The sequence below is a fragment of the Lynx rufus genome, unplaced genomic scaffold (genome assembly GCF_022079265.1).
Source record: "Lynx rufus isolate CCGP_SWC_20201006 ecotype Redwood Valley unplaced genomic scaffold, mLynRuf1.p SCAF_8, whole genome shotgun sequence".
Lineage (NCBI taxonomy): Eukaryota > Metazoa > Chordata > Mammalia > Carnivora > Felidae > Lynx > Lynx rufus.
This window is the reverse complement of record NW_025814896.1, coordinates 74,520,751-74,535,655: the sequence shown is the minus strand read 5'-3', so window position 1 is coordinate 74,535,655 and position 14,905 is coordinate 74,520,751. Positions and strand designations below refer to the sequence as shown.

At 36.6% G+C, this 14,905-nt stretch overlaps 2 protein-coding genes across 6 annotated transcripts in view; one reads left to right on the top strand and one right to left on the bottom strand.

Annotated features, from left to right (window-relative positions):
* Positions 1-1,744, top strand: part of PPP4R3B (protein phosphatase 4 regulatory subunit 3B) — a 65,374-nt gene extending 63,630 nt beyond the window's left edge. For all 4 annotated transcript variants that reach the window (XM_047068827.1, XM_047068825.1, XM_047068824.1 and 1 more), the window contains one exon: positions 83-1,744. In XM_047068827.1, coding sequence (XP_046924783.1) covers positions 83-178 — 96 coding nt within the window. In that variant the 3' untranslated portion in view covers positions 179-1,744. The remainder of the gene's footprint in view (positions 1-82) is intronic.
* A 2,122-nt stretch (positions 1,745-3,866) lies between these two features.
* Positions 3,867-14,905, bottom strand: part of CFAP36 (cilia and flagella associated protein 36) — a 30,333-nt gene continuing 19,294 nt past the window's right edge. Inside the window, exons 5-10 of one of the 2 annotated variants that reach the window (XM_047068831.1) lie at positions 12,708-12,795; positions 10,920-10,971; positions 9,041-9,140; positions 4,915-5,054; positions 4,578-4,724; positions 3,867-4,026 (exon numbers count right to left, since the gene is read on the bottom strand). In XM_047068831.1, the coding sequence (XP_046924787.1) occupies positions 3,925-4,026; positions 4,578-4,724; positions 4,915-5,054; positions 9,041-9,140; positions 10,920-10,971; positions 12,708-12,795 (629 nt within the window). In that variant the 3' untranslated portion in view covers positions 3,867-3,924. The remainder of the gene's footprint in view (positions 4,027-4,577; positions 4,725-4,914; positions 5,055-9,040; positions 9,141-10,919; positions 10,972-12,707; positions 12,796-14,905) is intronic. The other variant, XM_047068832.1, reaches the window with a different exon arrangement.

The following is a 14,905-nucleotide window of genomic DNA, read 5'->3' as shown; positions in this document are numbered from 1 at the left end:
TGTCTTTAAAAGCAACTGCACTAATAAGCTTTTTTTCCCTTAAGTTATGTATTTTAAAAAAAGTCTTTTTATTCTTCAATAGGGCAGTTTGGTTGGTTTAGTGGATTATCCAGATGATGAAGAGGAAGATGAAGAAGAAGAGACATCTCCCAGGAAAAGACCTCGTCTTGGCTCATAAAATACTTACTGGGGACCCTCAAACGTGTGGTCTTACTAAAATGCTGCATCTGTTCAATGAGCTGAAAATCTGAATCAGAAAGCTTTCTCACTTGAACTTATAAATATACAAGGAGTAGCAAAAGATACTCAGTATATCAGCTAGGAGAGTTTAGTTCTGTAAAAAGAAAAACAAACAAAAAAAAGGCTTCCCAGGAACTTGATTGCTTGCTAGTAATTAAGGGGTTTGCCTTTCAGGCTGTCAAAAAAAGGTTAGTGACCTGAACCTGGGAGATAGCCTCTCAGTTAGGAAACTCTCAGGTTTGGGAATGGCTTGGGGAGGGACAAGGTTGATAAAATATTAAATGCAGGGTTGCTCCGGGGGGGGTATCCGATCTAGAAACAATTGCAGAACTTTAGTTACAAACCCAATAACATTACTTGTATAATGGTGCTGGCCATGTTGTTCTTTTAATCAGTTGCCTCTTTTTAAAAAATTTTTTATGGAAAACAAATTCAACTATCATAAAAGTGAAGTTATGCTGTTGGGACCATTTTTTGAAGTTTTAACAAATTCAGCCTTATAGGTAGTTGGAGGGAAGTACACTCTGTGTTACAGTACATGTTGAGTTTTCTACACCATGAATTTTCAGTATGTATTTTGATGAAAACAAGCTGGATTCAAAATGGAGAGTTTTGTCAGTAGAACTTTAAAATCAGCACTTTTAGAGATAACTGATGCCAAGTATCAGTACAGTAGTATTTCGAAATGATTTTTTCTAGAAACTTGGGAGTGGGTTGAACAGAATGTTTCCAACTGTCTCCCTCCCAGTCACTCTTTGGTGGAGGATACTTTGAAGTCACTTTCTGTTTTGTTGGTTAAGTTGGCTCTGTCCAGAGCTGCAAGCTAGTTTTAAAGTGTAATTTATAAAGACTTCCATACAAAGAATAGTGCTGAATTAAGTGGCATATCTAGAGGCCATTTTGATCCAAGAAGTTACTTCAGTATCAAAGTCAGTATGCAGCACATGAAGTTTTTCCATAAACAGGGGTGTAATATGAAAGCTGCTTTTTTTTTTAAAGAATAAAAGCACATTCCATGTACGTAAATGAACTTAAAATAGTAAGTTGAGGCAAACAGTTAAGAAGTTTTATTTTTAGAACAGCAAGTTAACTGTAAATATTTTAATGTTAGTTTTGCTCATCTATGATCTGAGATCATGCTGAAGTGAGAAAAACGTCCCCCAAACTACAATTTAATGCATTGGGAAGAAAAGTGAAAAATAGTAATTCCAGCTACAATCTTCAGATCACCCTTGTAATGTGTTATGGGTCCATTTTTCCTGGAATAGCTTAAACTGAAGCAGTTTCCCCTGTTTTGGAGATTTTGTAGTTAATTTTAATTTTGGCTATTGTTTGGAAAAGATGGGCTGTCTGTGTAGATATGAAGTATAGTTTTTCCATAAAACAGATGTTTATTTTGTATTAAAAAATACCACTGTACTTGTTTTACACCATTTGTATACATGTGGTGATATTAATGCTGACCTGTAAAATTCAGGAATTAAAATGTGACCCTGTAATTCTATGATTGTTGCTTTTGTTTGGTTTGTTGTAAATATAAGTTAACTCCATTTTGAGATATGTCCATTTTATAGTATCTTTTAAAAGTCAATAAATTATCCATAGATATTTATTATAAACCACTAAGTCATACACCAATCTGAATGAAATAATTCTAACAAAGGTTGACTGCACTTTAAGTATTACTGATTCTACTTACAGAAGGTGTGCCTTGGGCAAATAAAGTCCCAGCACCAAAACATCACAGCATGGGGCTAGTCTTATCTCTTTGATTAAAGGTTCATATAATGAAAAAGACCTTCCACTTTAAGAGGCAAGTGACTCAGGATAATTTAAACTAATATCAGTAAAATCACCATCTGAATACATTTTCTTTCAAGAAAGTTCTGTGAAGCCCCTTTCACTCCTCTTAGCTCTTAATAAATTTCCTCTTGTCATCTAAGAAGCCCAGGTCTAAAGCATTTCCCTATTTACTCTTGACTCTTACTGATTAAGTAATTTTAAAGTTCCAGTAGGAAATATTATCTCCATACCTTATGGAGAGTTTCTTTAATTTTCCTTTCTGAAGAATTGCCACGAGTCAAACATTTAAATCCTCATCATCATAGATAGGAACCATTCTTATAGCAGAAATGTGAATGTTTTGTTGACTTACAGGATAATAGTCTTCATGGTACCTAGGCTCACCCACAATGATATGAAAAGAGGGCTTAAAGTATCCTTTTATTAAGTTTCCACATGTTAGCTACTGTCTTAATGACTACCCTCACTCAGGCAGATCAGGATTTTTATATCTTTATCTTCACTCCTTGAAGCAAGCCAGAGCCCACATTTGTATGCCTGAGGTTCTCTTAAAATTATATCTGTAAACATGTATCCAGTATAAAAACTATTTTTAATAAAAAGTTACATGAAACATTTCTGTGTTTTAATCACTAGTTTTTCCTCTTGTCCATCTAAGTGATGAAAATGTAACAAATGTAAAGTAATGCTGGTTTTTCTCTGCAGGTTGAAGACTGGAGCTAAGCGAATTTTGGTATCCCTTTTTAAAAGTTTATAACTGTAGATTTAAAGAGATAAATTGGAATTATAAATTCAATCTCAGGAGTAACTAGAAAAGGGGGTGCCTGTTGGATGACACAATACAGGAAGTTTCTGAAAGAAAGGTCTTCTACTATTCTGGTTATCTGTGAGCAACTACAGAAGACCACCCAGGGCCACTTCACACAAAAGACCTATACCCAGGGCCACATTCCCCCCTAGAGACTCAATCAGTTATTCCCTTTATCTTTTTTAATGGTAGGCTTCCTAGAAAGAGTAATTGAGTATTTTTAACATCCCCCACATCCATTTTCCAAGTCCCATTTGCTCCTGCCTCACATGTAAATGCCAAAATCTATCTTAACACTGCCCATAATTAGTCTTTTGATTGGATTTCCTTATACCTGGTATACCCACAACTACTCTTAACTCACCGAGTAGTCTCCATACAGCAGCCACACTTTTTTTTAAAAACTGAACAGTTTGATGATGTGACTTCCCTGCTTTAAAACTTTTCAGTGATTTCCCACTGCCATTACAAAATCGAAAATTCTCACATTCCCTACAAGGCCATGCAAGTCAGTACCCCACCTACCTCCAATTTCACACACTAACCCTCTCCCTTCATTCTTTGTAGACTCACCATACTGCCCGCTCCTCACAAGGTGCTTTATTCTTTTCCCAGTGGCAGGACCTGAGTTGTTTCTTCGCATTTCTCCCCATAATCAGCCTTACTATCAGCTTGAATATTCATTGCCTTCTTAAGGAGGCTTGGCCAGCCCTGCTTAGAACACCACCTTTCCCTTTAAACACTTTGCTCTTTGGGCCTTCTTCGCTAGCCCCATGAAGGCAGGGGCCTTGACAATCTAGTTGACTGCTGTATCCCTGGCACTCAGCACAGTGCTTAGCACAAATAGGTAGCCAAGTTTGAGTAAATAAATGCGCTAGCAATTGAGTTTCTATACCCTCTCAGCTCAAGTAGCTGCCCTCCCCACCACCCTTTACCTCAAAAGTTTAATAAAGTAGTAATAACGAGCTTATATTTGCATTTACAAACAAATATTTGAAACTAACAGGCTCAGTTTAAGGATTAAATAGTTTATTTTTAAGAAAATTTGAACTTTTGCTAAATTGCTTTTAAAATTACTTATTAATAACTTCTTCTTTAAGTTTCTCTGCAAGCAATCTCCTCTTTAGTAATGTTTGCTTCTCCTCTGCTGTCATTTCTGGTTTCTCTGTCATTTCCTTAAAAAACAAAAAGCAAAAAACAAAAAAAAAAAAAAAAAGAAAATAAAAGGAAAAAATTGGCTATAGTATAAGATGGGTTCATTAGTCTAGAATTCCCAACATACTGCCTCAAAGAGCACTTTCAGTAAGTAGAAATTTTAAAAGCCACATGTGGACTGGGTTCCCTGAATCTCTTCTTGGCAAAAATCTCTTCTTAGAGAAGAAAATCTCTTGGAGTCTGTGGCCACTGTATTGTTGCTTTGTGATTAAAGTATTTCCAAAGGCTTAGGTGAAACAGACTGCTGATCTTTAGGCACTCAGCAGGGCAAGTAAAGAAACACAAAAAAATGTTTATAATGAAATTGCTGTCACCTCAACCTCACAAAATGTTTGTATCATGGCCATTTCACTGTAGAAAAAAACTTGGCAGGTGCTACACTTGCAGGGAGGTTAATAGGAATGGATGGACTACAAGCAACATTCATTATCAGGACTGTCTTGCACACACTCTGATTTTGAGAATTCCACCTCTAGATTTGCATATTTTGACACAGTAAAGCCATCCATACCTCTGCTTCCCCAGCAGGTTTTCCCTTCTCAGAATTTTGTATCTGCTTAGTCTTCATATCCTTTCTCATGGACATCAACTGATCTCGCTTCTGCTTGAGATAGCGCTCTCGTTGCCTGAGCTCTTCCGTTCCAAGTGTTGATAAATTCTGGGTCAAAAAAGAGAAGGAGCCATTTAAATTCAAATCCACACAATAAGTGGCACAGATAGCCACCGGCTTATTGAACTCAAAATGAGTTCAAGATCATAACAGAAGCCAAGTGTATGGCTGTTTACATTGTTCTTAGTACTTTGCCATTTTGCTCATAGTTCTTAAAAAAGTGGTGCTTTTTACTTACTGCTATTGGTCCTTCAATGCTTGCATGTTCTAAGCCAGGAATCTTCAGGCCTTTTTGTGGGAAGGAGGAAGTTTCAGGCAGCATTTCCGGCTTTCTTGCTAAAGGTTGTACTGACTGATTAGCAAAATGCATTTTAACTTCTGGCAGTAATTAGATAGAGACCAATTAGAATACTGTAAGAAATATTCAGTATGAGACTAGGTTCACCAAAATGAGCTAGTGTTTTTTTCTCACTGACTTTTTTCTTATTTTCCAATCAACACACACTGATTCAGTGCCTATATTGTGTCATATACCTGGTGACAGTAATAAACATGGTTTCTGTCCTCAGGGAGCTAGAACTACTCTTTCTCATGAATGATGACATTTCAACAAATACCAAGCTCCTGCTGTTTGGTACTACAGCTACAAGAAGTATAATTCTTGTCTAAAGATTAGAATTACCACTATAATGTAATACAAGGCTGACACATAAGCTAAATAAATAGTACACTAAAATCCCTTCCTGGTAATGTAATTGGTTGTCAAACTTTTGCTTGCAGGTAAAAACTGTTAAGTGAACCTTTATTTTCAGAACAACGAACTTAAAGCTATAACTTTTTGTATTGGCAGAGTGCATGCCAGTAACATCATTTTTTGTTTGTAATACATACTGAAGAGAACTACAAACCTACCAATTCTTTAATAAAATGTAAAGATTTTAGAGTTAAGGTAGAACTCAGAAGAGAGGTAAGAGAGCACTCAATATTTTCCAGTTATTTGGTGACTGCTAAGAGTAAGACGATTAAAATGCTAATTGCTTTTCTGAGCAATTTGTTACTATAAGGTGATTTTTAAGATAAAACATCTTCAGGGTAAGTATGTGAACCATGAAAGACAGCAGAGTGAGAGAAGAAAAGACTCAGATAAAGATGATACCAAGAACTGAAAACAAGATGGGACAACATGATCTATGTGTCTCAAAATGCTTGAAAATCATGGCAGCACAGTAAAACCAGAAATAAGTCTCTGTATGAACAAAAAACTTGCCAAAGGACCACTGCTTTAGCATGGAGCGAGTGGAATGCTGGCAGGGCCAGGGAGGCTGGAAGAAGAAAAGCTCTTCAGGCTCTTGGACATAAGGGAAGCCTCCAAAGAAGAGATGAGGCTGGAGCTAACATTCCAACCAACCTAGACAGGGAGCTACAAAACTAACTTAGAAATAAAGACCCACTTCAACAAATTAGTCGTGATTTGCTCACAGGAGTTAAACATGCCATTCTTACTAATAGTGACTTTACACGGAGGTACGCTTGGCCCCCAGATATGGAAGCAGAGAGCTGAAGAAGGACAATTCCATTCATTCTGAGGAGGGGGGAATCCCAGGCACATAAGTATCTATTTTTTATTTTTTTTAATGTTTACTTATTTTTGAGAGAGCGCACACACGTGAGCAGGGGAAGGGCAGAGAGAGGGAGACAAAAGATCCAAAGCGGGCTCCATGCTGACAGAGCCCAATACGGGGCTCAAACTCATGGAACCACAAGATAATAACCCGAGCCAAAGTCAGACACTTAATGGATTGAGCCATCCAAGCGCCCATGCACATAAGCATTTATATTCAACTCATGTACTTGCTCTGGATAGTTCTTTCCTTGACTTTGTTATGAACATCTTGTATATTCTAACTCAGACCTAGAGAGGAAAGTACTTGAAACCAAAATACTTAGCTTCTCTATTTCTAGGAATAGACTATCAGAAAACCAAGAAGCTAAAAGATCATCTTATCTCTGGCAACTCTTTGCATCTATCTGAGAACAGATGCTTATCCATTTCTAGCAAGAACCAAGGAAACACATGAACAAAAGGATTAAAAAGGAAGTCAAACTGCTTTTTGATTCTTCCCAAATTAGGTCTTCAAAATGGATTTCCATCACTTTGCATAAAATGATTTCCCAGAATATCAGATATACTCATTTTTTAAAAATAGAATAGTTTTTCAAAACTAAAATCATTACTTTAGAAATTATCTGCCATTTTTTCTGTGCACTTATGTGCATACTTGAGTTATATGTAGTTTGAGATTAAGTTTTCTATAACTTCACTTTAACAGATAAAGAACTAGAGGGGCATCTGGGTGGCTCAGTCAGTTAAGCATAGGAACTTGGCTCAGGTTGTGATTTCACAGTTTGTGAGTTCGAGCCCCTCATTGGGCTCTGTACTGACAGCTCAGAGCCTGGAACCTGCTTCAGATTCTGTCTCCCTCTCTCTCTCTCTGCCCCTCCCCCACTTGTGCGCGCGCGCTCTCTCTCTAAAATAAACATTAAAAAATTTTAAAAACAAAAAAACTAGACAAAGCAAATTTATTCAAATTATGTCAAACACAAGACTGAAGCAGTGTGCACTTAGGTCTGTATAAAACAAAGTTAATATACACAATGGAATACTACGTGGCAATGAGAAAAAATGAAATATGGCCTTTTGTAGCAACGTGGATGGAACTGGAGAGTGTGATGCTAAGTGAAATAAGCCATACAGAGAAAGACAGATACCATATGGTTTCACTCTTATGTGGATCCTGAGAAACTCAACAGGAACCCATGGGGGAGGGGAAGGAAAAAAAAAAAAAAAGAGGTTAGAGTGGGAGAGAGCCAAAGCATAAGAGACTGTTAAAAACTGAGAACAAACTGAGGGTTGATGGGGGGTGGGAGGGAGGGAAGGGTGGGTGATGGGTATTGAGGAGGGCACCTTTTAGGATGAGCACTGGGTGTTGGATGGAAACCAATTTGTCAATAAATTTCATATATATATAAAAAAAAAAAAAAAACCAGAAAGTTAAATTTAGGCCAACAAATTAAAAAAGAACTCAGACAAATCTAAAGCAGGTACTTTCATAAATATAATCAAATGAAGTTTTTCTACCTAGAATCTGAATATGAAAAAAGAAAAATGATTCCGTTTGCTAGGAATAAAGAAGCAAGGCAATTTCATAAACTTGCTTCTGTTTCCTATACCTCATTGTTTTATCAACTAAGAGTACCGTAAAATCAATCAATGAGTAAACATCAAACGTATCCTATCTCAATTATAAAAGTTCTTCTTTTTTTTTAAGTTTATTTATTTTGAGAGAGAGAGAGAGAGCACGAGAGAGTGCATGCAGGTGCAAGCAGGGGAAGGGGAAGAGAAAGAGAAAGAGAGAATCCCAAGCAGGCTCTGCGCTGACAGCATGTGGCCTGACTGGGGCTCGAACCCACAAACAGTGAGATCATGACCTGAACCGAAATCCAGAGTCGATGCTTAACCAACTGAGCCACCCAGGCACCCCAATTATAAACACAAGATTTGGAGGCAGAAGACCAAAGTAAGTTACGGTTTTACCATTTAAGTGCTCAGTGATTTTGGACAAGTCACTCAACTTCCCTGAATTTCTTATAACACAGTAATAATAAGACAGCAGAAAAATAAGGATTGCAATATCTACCCAACAGTTGTGTGGGTTTTTTTAAATAAGAAAAGGACATTTATTTAAAACCATAGAAATGTAAGATAAAATGAACTGAATTCATGCTCTTGGCTCCAATTCTGTTTCAGAATTACTTGTTTTCTTATAAAAGAAATCAGAATATAGTGAAAATAGATTTGCTGTACAGTGAACAAGTTCATCCACTAACATTTCCCACAAGGATTCTCATCAATTTTAGCTTCAATGATATTTCCTGACTAAACATCTACATCAACTGGCTACTTCTTGTTTTCTAGTTATGCTTGAATTCATTAGTAAAATAGTATTACCTTTCCAAGTTCAACTTCTAATTCACAGACACTATATAACCGTGGTCAAGGAAAACAACAGATGTGATGTGAACACATGTTGGATGCTGTAGCCATGGCACAAAGGCCGGTGTCTCCCTCAAGGAATTTGACTCACTCCCCTGGGTGCCAGGCTTCACTTAGAAATCTGGGGACTACACTCTGTCAGCTGAGTGTTTCCCATCTGCAACTTCTATAGCTAAATTAAAAGAGAATTGTAAATACCAATGGCCATTCAGTCATTTTGAAGGTTAAGTATGCACAAGAAAGTAACACACTCTTTATAATGTTTATGTATTCGTATTATTAAAGAAAGTTCAGTACACTTCAACCTTACCTGCGGGTGGGTGTGCAAAATGTTCACCATCCCCTTGGGAGTTCATTTTTGCAGTTTCATTTGCATGCACTGGAGGCTCTTCTGTTTTAGTCTCTGATAACTTCAGGAATTCATAACACAATTAAAAAATTTTTAGATTAATTTTGACAAATTCACTACTTAAGTTATCCAAAGATGTCATTAAATATTGTCTACTAAATCGATAATGAACAAGAGATTTTCCAAAGTTTTCAGCACTTTACATCTTTTACTTTTTGAGGTAAACATTCTCATTTCAAATCATGAAGTGCTAAGAGTAACCAACCAGTATGCTTTGTACTTCAGACTTAGCAAGAAGTTAGGTTCAAATCCAGGCTTCACCCCTTACTACTCATGTGACCTGAGTAGTCATTGATGTCATTGATGAGGACACCAATAGTACTCTAAGAGAAATAAATTCACTAAATTATAAGGTGCTTTTCCACTTAAAATAATCTATATAGCACTACCATGTTATGCCTGAAGAAACCACAGACTGGTTTATTTCCATTTCTAAAATGGGAGAGTATATTTAAACCAAATAAATCATTTAAATCTTAGAAAGAACTTAGTAAACTGATAATTTGTTTTTCTTAAAAACAGTAAAATCTAATCACATGTAGCTTGTTAGGAAGCTCATGACAGAAGCCCCTACATGCTGGTAATGAACACAGGAAGATTCATTATCATACTATCAGCTCCACTTTTGTGTGTTTCAAAATTTCCATATAAAAACATAAGAAAAGTTTTTAAAAAACCCAAACATGTACACCTAAAACATAGTATTATTCAAGAAGCCAAATATAGTTTCCTTATAAACCAAAGTGTTCATACTAATGTCTTCTAATAGCAGTTTTGAACTGATTTCTGTTCTATACTCTTACATTAAAAATATTAATATCTAAGAATTGCACGTTCATTCACTAAACGGAGATTTACTTAAAGATAAATAAATCCCTCTTAATCCTAAAACATCTCTATTTCTCCTGCTCTTCACTGGGTACCTTGGGAGTGAAATAAGGTTTTTCAAAGACAATGCATGATACACAAGCATGTGTCATAGTGATTGAAGGAAAAAAAGGAAAATGACTTTTGAATGATTGAGAGAGAGTTTATATTCGGTTTCCCCTTCCCTTCAAAGAGATTTGGGCAAGTGTAGGAAGAGAAGCAGCTAGAAGAAGGAAGAGAAAAGAATAAATATTAGCTTCCTTCACCTTAGCCAGATACATGTTTAATTTATCCTTAGGAAAGACTAGGTACTTTATGGAAATAGTTCTTAATGGAAGAACAGTATGCCAGGAAATATAATAACTAAACCATTCTGCGGCAGGCTGATAATGTTAAAATCTTCAGGAGACCCTCAGGAGTAACTATAGCTGCTGTTTCAAAACAGTAAAGGAATCAAAGAGAGTGGGAAAGTAAAATATTTTTCTTAATTGTCTCCATTCATAAAATTAAGGGAAATTTTTAAAGGAGTCTCTCAAAATATGAATGATATTACAGTTTTGGGGAGTTAATAATCTCAATGTTTATTGGGTATTTAAAAGGTAGGTTGCTGGATGGGTTATAAAGTGAATATGGTTATAAAGTTACATATAAATGCTTAGAATTGCCAAGAGAATACGATACTCTGAGGAACTGTGTGGTTCCACATAAGCAGCAAAACCTTGCCATATAAACCCAAGAGATAACAGCAATGAGAGAAACCTGGCTGGCTCAGTAGGTAGAACATGAGACTCTTGAACATGAGGTAAAGTGTTCAAGCCCCATGTTGGGTGAGTTTACTTTAAAAAAAAAAAAAAAAGAGAGAGAGACAACAGCAATGAAATACTTCTACTATACTAATATGCTCTGTGGGCACCTGCTTTTTTCTCTTCCTTTCTTCTTCCTGGTCATATTCCTCTTTTGATTTTCTGAAATATACAAAAATAAGGTAGAAAAGTAAATATTCTTTTTTGGTCAAAGAAGAAATATTCAACAAACAACATTCTAAACTAAGCTCACAATGTGTTTAAGGAATCTTGGAAACCAAGGTGGAAATAATCAGGCTTTTCTTAAAGCAGCTTAGTCAACTGAGAAAGACATATAGATATACACGGCATAAAATGGTAACATAAAATATGGGTTTACTCATTTCTTCTGGAAATGTGAATGCCCCAAACTGAACAAAGATCTACAGATTTGAAATCCCAAACCCAAATTTGAATGGCAAATCTGATCTCTCACTTTAAAATTATGAGATCCATCTCTCCCCCCATTCTAGTTTTTCCAGTGGCATGGGAGTTACCACAAAGCTCTCCTGATATCATTATGCCAAAGCCCTATCAGCTTTTGTAAAATGCTCACTGAGGCCCTCTGATTTAGAGAAATAACCAAGTCAACTCTCGTACGTGTTCATAACTAAGCTCTACTACTGTATAGTAGTACATCTCCCTCAAAAACCTAAGGGCTTTTTAGAAAATAAAATCTAAAAGTACAATGCTGGCTGATCAATTTTCAGACCACGAATCAACCAACAGAAGCAACCAGTACAAGTCAAACTACCAGTCCTCTAAACCTATTACCAATATCCTTAACTCTTCAAACCTATAAACTCAAAGCATCCTGTATTTTCTCAGGCTCCCATCTGCCCCTGCTGTGGGAAGTACGACCTGGCCAGAAGAGGTTGGGTTCACCTGCACGCCTGCCTCCCTCCCTACAACCACTCAAATCCCCTGGAAATAAGCACTAAGTCATGGAGGTCCTTCCATAGTTCCTCACTAGACCCATCCTCCTACTGACCATCCTGCCTGTCCTCCCTTCTGCTTTGAAGTTGAAACGAGGTGGGTAGGGCTGGAACTACAGGATGTTAGAAGACAGTCATGTGTGTGGTTAGGGCTGAAGAGAAAGGAAGGGCCCCCAAAGGACAAGGCCCCATTCTGTAGGGGGCACATTGGCCACAAGTATCCTTTTGCCCTAAGCCTATACATTCTCAAAGGAGATTTAAAAATTAGGTACTTCAACTGCCACTCCCTTCCAAATCTCCCAGAGGGGTCAAGAGACAATAGACCCAAGAGAAAAAGAACTACTCTTTTAGTGTGCTGCACACTCCATGCCAGGCATTTGGCAGAGAATCATGTAACTGGGGCAAGGAAGAGACCCACAAGACAGTCATCTGGGATGAGCACTTCCCACTATCTACTTTTCCCTTGCAGGGTACCTGCCCAGTCAGCTATTCGGCCTGTGGAGTCTGAATGTCCAGCTTCCTACTGTTAGACACCTAGAACGAGCCATCTCAAATACCAAGGTCCAGAAGCCATGGAATGTCTTGCTTACTCAGGCCACTACGCCCCTTTCCAGGCATCAGGATGGGTCTACTGCAACTTTTCCCACTGGTGGCTAGTTTCCTGTTCCCATGATGAGAGGAGAAAAAGACCCTCCCATTTGGCCTGATACAGTATGAGGCATGTGAAAATCATTTTTTCTGTCAATTAAAAAAAAGTTATACATAGTTATAAACAAGTACAATGATAAATCATTTTTATGGTTTTCAGTAGAGAATATAGATATTTTTTACTAGTTCATAATATTTTGGAGATAGAAAACATATATACAGATCACATCACAATATTACTAATGATTCATTCAAAAAATAATTAAAGAAGGATACCTAAGAACTTCCCTCAGGATTTTCATCTCTTCCTGTTCAAGATCACTGACCACATCAGAACCATCTGTTAAGCAGTCAGGTAATACACCTGTTCAAAACCAAAGACCACACAAAAGAATATAAACTCAACTGAAAACATTTATTTCTCACTACTCTAACTCACCAAGAAGTACAAATCAGTTTATTCATATCTTTCGTTTTAAAAATGTTCTCAGCTATTATCTAATTATGGTCTTTTTAACTTTTTCTTGTTTTAGAAAATCAGCCCCACCAAAAAACCCACAATTTTACCTAGAATTCTCTTAGTAATTATTTGTATTACCTATTAAAAATAACCATAATATAGCAATTAAAATTAGTTAATATAAACTATCACCACCCCTAATCACATACTGAGTATATACCACTGAAATCATTAAGCTCCTAATAATAAAACTATGCTCTTAAAAGTATCCCTTAAGTGTGAAAAGAGTTTACAAAACAAAATATAAAATACTTTAATTGAAACAGTATGTTAATACTCTTCATTCATACTATAGCAAATGCTACTGAAAAGAGCCCTGCTTACTACATGGGAAAAAGCACAGTGCTAAGCACTCAGGGACAATATAAAGATGAATAAAACAATCTCTGCCCTCAGAGCTTCTATCTAGATATTGGGCCAATAACTATAAACTAGGGCAATACCAACTTTGGCCCAAGCAAATAATAACTCATGGCAAGTAATTTTAAGAATTGGTTGAATTTGCTTTATTACCTTTATCTTCCTGATAAGCAGGTAGACTGGTAATCAGTGTTGTGTTCATATCTATAATTAGTATATTCCCGCAACATCAGCAGCATGTCTCTTAATTTTTACCTTCCATTTTCTCTATTCACAAATGACTATGGGATTTTGGATCCGCTCTAAATTAAAGTAGCTATATGATTCTAATCCCCTTGGTGTTTAAATACATTTTTAATTAAACTTTTTATTTTGAGATAATTGCAGATTCACATGCAGTTTTAAGAAATAATACAGAGAAATGCTATGCATGCACCTTTTTTCAGTTTTCCCCCAATGGTAACATCTTGCAAGATATGGTATAGTGTCACAACCAGAAAGCTGACGTTGATAAAACACATCGATGCATTTTTGCTCAGTCAAAAGATATACAATTAGTATTCTCTAATAATATTTCTAAGGAAAATTAAAAGAACTAAGGAAAGAATAATGCAATAGTATGCAACACTTCAAAGCCATCAAAATAATGCTCTGATTTGCATTTCTCCAAAAATTCTTTGATAAAACACAACTAAGAATCCAAAGAGCCTTTGAATGTTTCTTACCACAATTTTCAAATGATCTGCAGTTTTTAGTACAATCAACATTGCTCTAAGGTACTATCTACCAGATCTAAGCTAAGCAACATTCTTAAATCCAAGTATTAAAAATACTATGGCAGAAACTAAGTCTTAGTTTTTACCTAAAAGTAAGCAAACAGTCCCACTCTGTAGTTTGACACCAGCATTAGTCTGCATCATTGTCTCATCCTCTCTTGCTAACATAAGCCAGATTTGCTTAATTAGCAGGTAGCCAAGTACTTAGAGGCTGAGCCCTACCCCACCACAGCAGAGTGATTCATGAGTGACTTAAACCAATCATAACAGTCTCATTTCCCCTGCTAGACGGTTTAAGAAAGGCATGTGACCCAAATCCTGACCAATAGGACCTGAGGGGAAAATTCCTAGGAGGCTTCTATGCAAGTGTTGTCTTGCTAACAAAAAGAGATGCACAGGAAGAAACACCCCTTTTCTTCATGAGATGTTGCTGAGTCTTATTCAATGCAGTCAGAGTACAAATATGAGAGAAGATCCTGAGAATAGCAGAGTATAAAGATGGAAAGCGTCAGCATTCTTGATAATATCACTGAGTCCTTAACTTAGCCAACATGGACCATCTTCCTTTCCTCCTTTTTCTGGACTTCTTGTTCTGTGAGATGATAATTTCTTATTGATTAAGACATTTTCACTGAGGCTTCCTGCTAATGGCAGCCTGAGGCATCCAGCCAATGTACTTGTTCCCTTTCTTTGTATTAAATCTAAATGAGTTTCCAGTTAAATTCAAACTGGAAACTACAGAGTGCCAATATCAAGTTCACTATCTCTTTTATCAAAATTGAGCCCCCCCAAAACAATTTTAACTAACATAAAATAAT